An 11232-nucleotide genomic window follows, 5' to 3' on the forward strand; every position below is an offset into this window, starting at 1 on the left:
ATCGAATATTTGTTTAGACCTGGTTTATAAATCTTCAATAATAGGCATCTACAACCCTACATGTAGGATTGAATACGGGACATTTATGTCTGACGACAACCACATTACCTATAGACAACTAAGTTGAGATTCAGTGTTTTAAATTTCCATCACTTGATATTTCGTTAAATACCATGATATTCATCAAGTATAATCGATGATACCTTGTTTACTGTTTAACCTCACTGAACCTTAGCTACTACAGTTTCTTAACGAGATTTTGGAAATCCATTTCGAAGCCACTGGTTTTCGGAGATCGGAGTAGTATGAAGATAGTATCCGTTCACAATCGACATTAACCAGGTAGTTATAAAAAATAAAGGGATCCTAGCTTGGGACAAACGTATGACTGGATGATTATGACGTAATATTACGAATAAATTAATTTAATTATTTTAAAGAACGTATTATCCTCAAGACCTTAAGGTTATGTGTGTGTACACTAAGGAAAAGTGGTTCTGAACTTTGGACAAAATAGATATCCAGTGTTAGTTGGTTTTCATTGATTTAAGTCAAAGCTGTTTTCAAACTGTCTATTGTCTTACCTCGATTAACTTCAATATGCAACGATCTTATAACCCTTCATATAAATGTTTCTTTTTGGTTTCCCAATATTCTATCTCACAGACTATGTCCAGAATTGTTCTTCTTCTAGCGCATACACGTAGACAAATAAATCATAATGATATAAAATCTAAACAAGAAAGTCAATATAAATTGTCAGATAATTTTCAACAGTTATCCAGTCCTTTAAGGTTAGAAGAAAATAAACTTTCTGATTCATCCAATTGTAACGATGATTTTCAAGCAGTGAATGATCTAAATGAACTGAAATCTCATTTCGATCATTCAATAGTAGATGTTTCCAATACTGATGGACAGCAACTAAGGTATTTTATGAAATTTCTTTCATGTGTGTATTTGTTCTTTTTTTTCAATAATTACTAGAACTAAACAATGACACATCAGATTATCAATGAAACACAGGAGAACAACCCATAAACCTCATGAAATATTGAAGTCTGATCATACAAATATAACATAGACTTATAGGGTATTTTCCTGGCGAATCAAAAGCCTCATTTGTATTCATGAATTCTATAAGAACGATCAAAGGTCAGGACCACTGTATACTTCCTGTATTGATGAAAATATAAACGTGTAGCATCTCTTTTGCCTTCCGAACGCCTATTTTCTGTCTAGTTGATTGATGATTAATGAAATTCTAAGAAACCATATGGGTACTTAATTCTAGTAAAGGGCTTAGAGACACAATAGAGCATGGTACGACAAAACGGTTGAAGACTTAGATTCTTAAGGACTACCACGGATATTTTATGTAATAGAGAAAGAGGTATGATAAGTGTGTTGCCTCAAACAGAGTGCAATTTAATGGAGAAAAGGACTGATGTTCTGTAGATCTTATAAAATGAAGTCTTTGTGAACTTCGATCACATACTCACTTTATATTGTAGAATACGCTTGCTTACGAGTAATATGAATATATTATGTCTGTGAAATTTGATGAAAAAGATAGTTGGAATCCTTTTGAAATAAATAAACTTCTAAACAACGAAAAAATAATAATAGCAGTCAAGATGCCCTAAGCTTTCTGATAGTTAGCACTCTTCAGAAAGACTTATCTACAATCTTGACGGAATGGAAACATATCATTAGATTTAGACTGACATCATTCACTGATGTTGTCAGACTCATCACAAATGAACTGATTGGACCACATTCCAACATAGTCTATGAAAATTATTCAGTGTTAGGGACTAAGTATGAAACCAGTTACTACTTAACGACAGATTAGTGTATATAGATTATCAAACTACGTAAACTATAGTTGCCAATCATTCTCACTAATATGAAGATTTTTCAGAGGCAAAGTAATCTAGATATCAGACAAACAGTTGGACTTCTTTTATCAGGGTTATTTAGCTGTATGTCCTAAAGACGACTAAATCTTTCAGATTTTCTGAAACTTAAACCGACATTTCATAATTATAGAAGACTATTTAGGGTGTGAATTAATTTTTCAGATACCTGTTGATGAAATTACTGCTGTAATCATGCAAAACATTACAAGAAAGTCACGTACATACACTGGCTAATCACTAAGCAGTGGCCAACGTCATATGTGCCTAGTTGTCTAAATGCTAAATGAATTCTAGCGATCAAGTTGGAATGTGGTGAATAGTTTAAATGACTTGACATCTCATGTAATATGTACTGATATTAGGTGGTTAGAGGCAGTCAGCAGAGAACCCTGTATGTTGCTTTATTATTGTCTAATTAGCTCAGTTGTAATATCTCCGACCGTGAAACTGGATGATCTAGGTCTAAGTCAACCTAGAAACATCATTTTCCTGAAGATTTTAGATGCACATCACTGATGAGTGCCAATGAACACGAAACCTAAATATAAGATATCCTGTCAAACATTTCCGAACACTTAACAGCATACCACTTAGATATCTATTCAAGAATGATGCAATAAGAGAAATTGCCCTTTTATTCGTTTTATGATTCCCAAATGAATAAATTATAGTTACTGTGACTTACTTTAAATTCTAATCATTTTCATTGTTTATCAATTTTATTTTCTAACAAATATAACTTATAGTGTATTTGTCATATATACTTGGAATCGTGAGTCAAGTGAAGTTAGACCACCGTAGAAAACCTGGAAGCACTGGACGGCCGTTTCGTCCTATTGTGGGACTCCTCAACAGTGTGCATTCACGATCCCGCACCCGCGAGATTCGAACCCAGGAGGTATTTCTTGGAGTTCTAGTGAGAAGCAGTGACCAGTGGAGTTCAACCAGGTCTGTTGTGAGATATCAACTCACTGAAGACATTGGTGAAATGGTTGCTCAAATTCGTGGATTGATTGAAGTTAGACATAAACACCGTTGGATGCCGGCTCAGTGGTCTATCGGTCAAGTGCTCTGGCGCGAGACTGGTAGGTCCTGGGTTCGAATCTCGCTCGTGAGGTGAGATCGTGGATGCGCACTGTTGAGGAGTCCCACAATAGGACGAAACGGCCGTTTAGTGCTTCCAGGTTTTCCCTGGTGGTCTAACTTCAATTGACTCATGATTTCAAGTACGTATAAAAATTACTTAAAATCTCTACAGAAAACCCCCTTATAGTGTATTGTTAATATTTTTTAATATACAATTAGCGATCATTTCAAACTGTTATATTTATGTTTTTTTATAATTCATTTAGAATCTCAGAGACTTTCTACCCAGTTAATGTAAATGAACTTCTTATTTGGAATTTGTATATTAACAATAAATTAAATGAAATTATTATATGTAAGTAATATAATCATTGAATATTTAGTATAACCTTATAGCTTGGTACTAGTAGTAATGTGAGTCGTAGTCGTCGTCGTAGTAATAGTAGTAGTAGTAGTAGTAGTAGTAGTAGTAATATTAGCAGTGGTAATAGTAGTGATGTGAGAAGTAGTAAAAGTATAGCATATGCTACTTATGTTGACCGGCGCAAGTAGTATATAACATCAATCAGAAATCGAATGCATGCCAGCAGAAGGTTGGGAAGATCAAATCGAAGAGAACGGGAGCAGAGAGTAATAATTATGACAATGAAGTTTAAGACAATTGATGGAAGATTTTCAAATTAAGTATTGAACGTATGATTTTCACATTTTACCAAAGAACTTTGTAATTTTGTATAACAATATTTTGGTTATCCTCACCTATGTTTTCGCTCACTGCAGTAGTGGTAGTTTAGTGAACAAAACAAGGGTTGGGGACAGTCGAATGTGTCTAAGCACAAATTACAGACTATCTCACTAAATTCTGATAACCATACAGTAAATAGTTAATTTACAAAATAACAACCAATTGTCTCATTCTTCACTGTTTCTTCTCTAATTCCATTGTTCATGCATTTTCCTACCAATTGCGCTTCGTTTCAGTTCTTTCCTTACTGGTCTTCTGCCAAAATGCATTCTATGTCTGACCATCACCATATACTACTTATATGGATATAAGTAGACCACACCACAGTTGTGAAACATACATTTCAGTTTTAACAAATCTTAAAGAGCCACACTCTAACCTTTTTTGTTACTAATAAGAAAAATTTTCTTGTTTAAAGCAACTTTTGTTTTACTTCGATTTTACAGGTCCTGAAACATATCAGATATGGTTGAATAACCAAAAAGTTAAAAATATCAAAGTTAGTCTATTTCATTAAACTTTAAAATAGAATTGAATAAAGTAACATGGTAAAGAAGAGTATATTTTGATATTAGATATTTGAAGACAAAAGAAACTAAATTACCTTCAAGTTTAGATTTATATTACTCTTATAACTTGTGGCCGAGTGGATGCCTTGTTAACGTAGGACGTGATGAGACCGCCAATTAGAGAGCAACGAATTATTGATTGGAACAGTGACACATGGAAACCGTACGAGCAGTCTAGAATACGTATCGGTCCTGCTTTCTGTCTAGCCCAGCCAGTTAAGTCCAGAACATCCTCTGTGGTATGAATCATCATATTTCAAACATACTGAGTTTATATACCAAAGAGACAGATCGCATCATACCAATAAAATAGAAAATAACATTTGTACAAGATTCAGCCAAATATGGCTGTGAATGTGGAAGGCAGGAATCAATAGACTAGGGAGAACTCAGGAACGGTAAATCATATAACAATAGTTTATAGTTTAAAATAAAGCTTATAATAAGGGGGACACGAATATGAATAGTTTAGTTATTTAGCAATTATACAATAAAAAATATATGCATAATATGGATTCATAAATAGATCCCAAAGTTACCATTCATTATCCTTATCGGACCATAACAATTACTTAGAATTTATTTTAAAACATATCAGTTACCTTCATGAAAAACATTTTCTCTGTTGTAAGTATTCAATTTATTCAAAAAACTTTAGATAAATAGCTTGCTACCAAAGAATCAGGTGAACTATAGATACGAATTAAGTGATGAATAGCCCTATAAATAGAAGACTTAGTCTAAACGCTAATGAAAACACAGAGCTAACGTACAACTGATTTGGTAAATAGCCTGTTTGACAAGCCTTTAATTTCCTTCGATAGTCGATTCATAAAATCAAAAAATTCTGTGCTGGATAAGTGATTTAAGTAACTTATTACGTTCTTTCTATTTATAGGTTTAAATCACTAGAATAAATACTACGTAATATGTACTAATGAAAGTAGTCATATTAGCAAACTATAGGCAGGGGGCTGTACATAATCTAATATTTTTTTCTAAAAAAATATGGCTACACACAGTATATTCAAATGAAATAATTTGTTTAAAATGTGATACAATGTAATTATTACGAATAAACGAAATTGAGCAACCATTCACCAATGTCTTCAGTGAGTTGATATCTCCCAACAGACCTGGTAGAACTCCATTGGTTACTGCTTCTCACTAGAACTCCAGGAAATACCTCATGGAGTCAGTCACTAGTGAGCATATGATCATTATCAGAAGGGGGTTTTGTGGAGATTTTAGTAAATTTAAGTAGTTGAAGTCATGAGTCAATTGAAGCTAGACCACCATGGAAAACCTGGAAGCACTGAACAGCCGTTTCGTCCTTTTACGAATACTCTTAAATAATTGGAATTAACTTTAACTAGTAATGATATCAGTCGAATTAAAAATAAACGTAAACTAAACAGTGAAATTGATTTACCCCACAAGACTCGTGAATATTACATATCCAATACTTTCAGGTCTAATGGCTAGAGCAATATTGTTTAGTCATCAGTTCAGGATACAATAATTTACATTTCATAAATCCAGACCATTGTGAAGTATGGAGTCAATCAAATCATAAAGTTTAAACTGATAACTTTGTTTAAAAGCACAATGAAAGCTCTATAATTTAACCATTCAGATCAGAGAATGAAATTCCACCAATTTGAATAAAACAATAACTGATATCTGAATTCGAAATGTATATGAACCATTCATTTCCAACTGAACAGCTTAAAAATGTCCTATTGACCATAAAACTTGGATGTCTATGTTTTGATCACAGGGTAAGTTCGTAAATGTCTAGTAGTAGTGGGCCATAACAACGAAAACAAGAATAGTAATTCACTGCTCTCTATTTTTCAAATACTCTCTATCTAATATCAGCTGATAAAGCAACTTAACTCCAAAGTAACTGAAAAATCTACAAAATATCATTTTAGCAATGAATCCTCACTCATTTATAAGTCATAACATGTGAATATCATGAATTTTAATATTTTCTACTTAATTATTAGTTTGTTTTCTATATTTTTTGAGATGGTGGAGAAGATTTGTAGCTCAGGTGGATGATTTGGGTAGAGTTTTATTCTCTGAGCTAGTGAATCCAATGCTTAATATAGATTCCAATTGATTATCCTTTTGTAAAATAATCTATTAACTGTAATCAAACACATTGTATATAGTATTTACCCTTCATTTCATTCCCTTTTTTTCTTTCTACTGTTCCACTTCCCTCATTGAATTCAAATAGGTATATTTAAGTTGTCATAGACAATTACAACATGGGACGCTATTACTTCAATTTGAAAGTAATCTTTCAAATGATTCAACGAATAATGAGAATTCATTTCAACAAATTATGAAATGTTTCAATTATCAATTTATTATTTCTGCGGTTTATTCCTCTGAAATTTCCGTAACACTAGAAGATAAAGAACTTATTTTAGATCCATTACAATTGAAACATATGAAATCATTTATGAATATGTCAATGATCAATTGGACAATTCGTTATATTTATCATATTTAAACTATTACCATGTTGAAGAACTATTATGTATAATTTAGTCTGATTAATGATGTAATTAGTGAACTGATGAATAACATTATGTAATAAATAAGAAACATTTTGAAAACATTTTGTTGTTTAACGTTTTACTACTTATAAGTAAACAGATTTTTAGATTTTCATAGTTGAAATCATGAGTCAATTGAAGCTAGATCATCATGGAAAACCTGGAAGTACTGGACGGCCGTTTCATCCTATTATGGGACTCCTCAACAGTGCTCTTCCACGATCCCGCCTCGCAAGATTCGAACCCAGGACCTATCAGTCTCGCGCCCGAGCCTTTAACCGATAGACCACTGAGCCGGCATCCAACGGTGTTAATGTCTAACTTCAACCAATCCACGATGTTTGAGCAATCGTTCACCAATTGTCTTAAGTGATTTAATATCTCTACGACAGACTTGGTTGAACTCCACTCGTCACTGCCGGATGCCGGCTCAGTAGTCTATCGGTTAAGTGCTCGGGCGCGAGACTGGTAGGTCCTGGGTTCGAATCTCGTGAGGCGGGATCATGAATGAGCACTGCTGAGGAGTCCCATAATAGGATGAGACGGCCGTCTAGTGTTTCCAGGTTTTCCATAGTGGTCTAGCTTCAACTGATTCACGCTTTCAACTATGAAAATACTAAACTCCGCAAAAAATCCCCACTTATAAGTAAATTCTAAGAAGTTATATGATTTCAGTATTAATTGGTGGTTAGAAGTTAATCTTTATTGCCGATTTACATCATCTAAAAAAATGTTAAAAACCAATGATCAGCCAGCATTATGGCTCATTTTGAGACTTTCCGACCATACATACCCCCAACTTTAAGGAAGATCAAAGTTGGGAGGATTTAAACTTCGCAGTCTTAGCTAAACGTTTGGAACATATCATAAAAATAAACTTGTCTATATATTACTAATTCAGCCGATTAGTGATGAAGCAAAACTATCATCCATTATCATTTGTAGGAATATGTGGTAATTTTAGTGAATTACGGATATTTCGTGCATGATTATCGGCTCTATTTTTACTTCAATACATTACATTAATGTAAGTCATTTCCTGTCTTTATGACCTAGTCTATTCATAACTACCAGAATACATTTTATACAGATCTGGGAAATCTTATTTTGTTAATTATATAGGATACTATCAGCTTTTCTAGCATTCTTCTTATTTTCCAAATAAAATGTTTTTCAGTTCTTACCTCTGTTCAACTTCAATAAATCACTAATTAGTAACTTTATTAGTGATGAACTTCATGGAGCTCTAATAAGAAACTGTAACATTCAAGATCAACTAATCAGGAAATTTAGGTGACTGCTCACCTATGATAGGAAATAATGATCGCAAAAAAGTGTGAATTAACTGAGTTTTCATAATCAGATCTAATATTGAATATCATATTAGTTGTAGGATCTTATTGTCGTATGTTCAATACCATGATCTATTAATGACTGTTTACTTATAATCAATATTAAAATACAACAAAACTAATGTTCTAGTCCTACTAATTTCCAATGATCATTCAGTTAGTTTTAATTATCAGTGTTAGTATAACTGGAAGTAATTACACATTAATATATAAGGCATAAGAGAATGTTATTACTTATTTAATGAAATGAAGTCGTCTAGTCATTTATAATTAGACATTAGTAAAAACTCTTGAAATAACACCCGTTTGAAGTACAACATACCATGTGGTGTATGCTACTTATGTCGATACATATACGTGGTATGTAAGGCCAATCAGAAGTGAAATGTATGGCAGTGAAAAGCTAAGAAGATAAAATTGAATAAGACAGAAAGGGAAATAGAAAGGAATTGTGAATAGGATGAATCACACAGAATGTAGAAAACAGTTGATAGAATATCTGTAAATAAAGTATTTTATATATGATTCTTATATTTTATCAAGATACCCTGTAATTTTGTATTAAAATACATTGCTTGTCCCCAACTGTTAACGGAATATAGATTGGATTAAAGTACGTTCCATGCAAGTTTGTGTTAGGGCACTCTGATTAGCTAGTTCTTAACCAACCAGGGCTAGTGGATACTTGGAGAAGACGAGAAGATCTCATGTAAAAACTATGAATATACTGGTGTTTTTCTTTCTTATTGTGCTTCCTACTTCCATCTGCTCCTGTTATTTAAAATATAATTTCGTTCTCATTCAACCATATTCTGATTTGGGTACTTGTTAAGTGGAGTAGTCCCAAAATGCCCTGGTACGGCCGAGGGTTGGGATAGTTAGCTCTCTCTCTCGAAATGCTCTCACATGGCCACGCGTATACAGCCACTGCCAGGAAAGTCATATTCACTGTCTTCTAGCGACATTACTGTTGTTTACGAGATTGGGAGAACGAAAGGCGAATGTCCGGCGCTTTAACTGGATTAGTGTATATGGAGGATCGATCTAGGAGAGTTGGAGAACCCTGATTCCAAACCAATGGTGCACATAAGCTCCAGGATCCTAAGGGAACAATAGCGTATGGGCCTTTTTTTGGTCACCGGCTACCATGGCACTGCATCTCCTTACGTTGCTCCACTGCCTTGTGGATCAGACCCTTAGGTCGAAGGCTCCGGATATGGCTTCCAAAGAAAACCACCTGCTGCGGTTTGGGCATCCGGGTAGTTTCATAACCCACACAAAAATCAAGTGACTTGTGTGGCGCATATGTATTCGGTGCCGAGTTAAGTAGTGTCCAAGACTACTAAGCAATAGCAGTAACTGGGTCGTAATAAGGGAATTTATAACACCACCTGTGTTTTTATTCTCAACGGCCACATCGGTCTCAGTAATAGTGATGATATTATTATTGACAAGTGAAGAATATGCATTAGATTTGTAACTCAAAAGGTTTGGTAAAACTATGAGTTTGTAATAATCAAATAAAAAGATAATTTCAAATATTTGCGAATTCTTTGTTGTTATTATTAATTTTGATAAAGGAAGAACTGTAATATAAGGTTATGTGTATTTCTAATAGTCCATTAAGAGGAGGGGATCTTTGGTGTTGTTGAATATACTTCTAAAAAATCCTGTCTTAAAGGAAGTTATGTCTATAAGTATAATCAACAGATCGTTAATGTATAATAATTGTGGATCGGATATATATCAAAAGGATTGGAAATAAATAATAATCAACGAATGACATTTTGTTTCAAATTTTATAGGCCACTGCCATCAAGAATATTAGATTTAATGATTGTATACAGAAAGAAAGCATTATAAACTGATCACCTTAATAAGAGATGGATGGTGGCTAGCAGTGGAATCCAGGATGTGCGTTTCATCCTATTTGAGACTCTTCTGCTGAACGTACCTGCATCTCAGAGTTGATGTTCACTCTTTCACTCGACCACACTACCGTTCGATTCAAACGCCAACACGTTATCCACTCAGCTATTTAGTTCACATAGCCACTGGCTAGTGCAATGGGGTGAATTTCAATTTCGATTCATATATAATCGTCGTGTTAGCTCTTCCCACTGATAGATTTCACTGCTAGCCGCCATCCATCTTTGCTTAAAATACTTGCGATTCACAGACAGTATGGAGACGATTCTCACAGGACTCACATATGCCAAAAAAATGATCAATCCTAAACATCAATGGGAAAATCCTATTTTCCCAAAATTTACAGAAGATCGATGGTTGATATGTTATACCCTGAATGGATAATTAACTATTTTGCTTCTAGAAGCTTCCAGAATATCAGGTTTATCAAATAAACCTATAGATACCCTTTTCTTCAGTACCTAGACCTTGGAAATAAAGCTCCTCTTTGTAATCTCAATCTTTTGTCTCTTGTCCAGGGATCAAGTGTGAGAGATTTTTTAGGAAGTGGTTAGATACTCGTTGTCATTAATTGAGGTACCTGACTTATTAAATTAATTAAAAATCCTGAAATACAATTCATATGGGTACACGGTTTTTGTTGACTAACAACTTTATTCAAAAATGCTTTAGTTTCCTAAAATAAAAAGAAAATAACGTACATACGATAGATATGTAAATAATGATAGTGTTAAATGTTTTCGATAATACCAACGGGAGTAGTTTGTTGTGCGTGATTCAGAACATATAAATGGCAAACACATATTCCGATAATGTAATAAGAAGACGAAGATTATCAGAACTATGTGATGAGATATTAGCGCAATACATTTCGAACAATCTGATCACACATATACTTGTTAAGAACATTTATATATAAAAATAAATGGTCAACTAGACTGGAAATCGGGGGGTAAGAATAGACAAAGATAATAATAATAATAATATCTTCGTCTTCTTATTACATTATCGAAATTTATCAAAGGGACTAATTGCTTTAAAACACATTCGAATGTC

The 11232-nt window shown here is 33.6% G+C and overlaps 1 protein-coding gene across 1 annotated transcript; it reads left to right on the top strand.

Annotated features, from left to right (window-relative positions):
• Positions 1-669: 669 nt before the first annotated feature.
• Smp_140720 (hypothetical protein) lies at positions 670-6951 on the top strand (the record flags this gene model as incomplete). The annotated part of the gene is made up of 4 exons (XM_018795507.1): positions 670-929; positions 3275-3363; positions 4200-4252; positions 6571-6951. 4 exons carry the CDS (start codon positions 670-672, stop codon positions 6847-6849), a joined length of 681 nt encoding a protein of 226 aa, XP_018649813.1. The 3' UTR covers positions 6850-6951.
• Positions 6952-11232: the final 4281 nt, after the last annotated feature.

The sequence above is a fragment of the Schistosoma mansoni genome, chromosome 2 (genome assembly GCF_000237925.1).
Source record: "Schistosoma mansoni strain Puerto Rico chromosome 2, complete genome".
NCBI classification, from domain to species: Eukaryota; Metazoa; Platyhelminthes; class Trematoda; order Strigeidida; family Schistosomatidae; genus Schistosoma; species Schistosoma mansoni.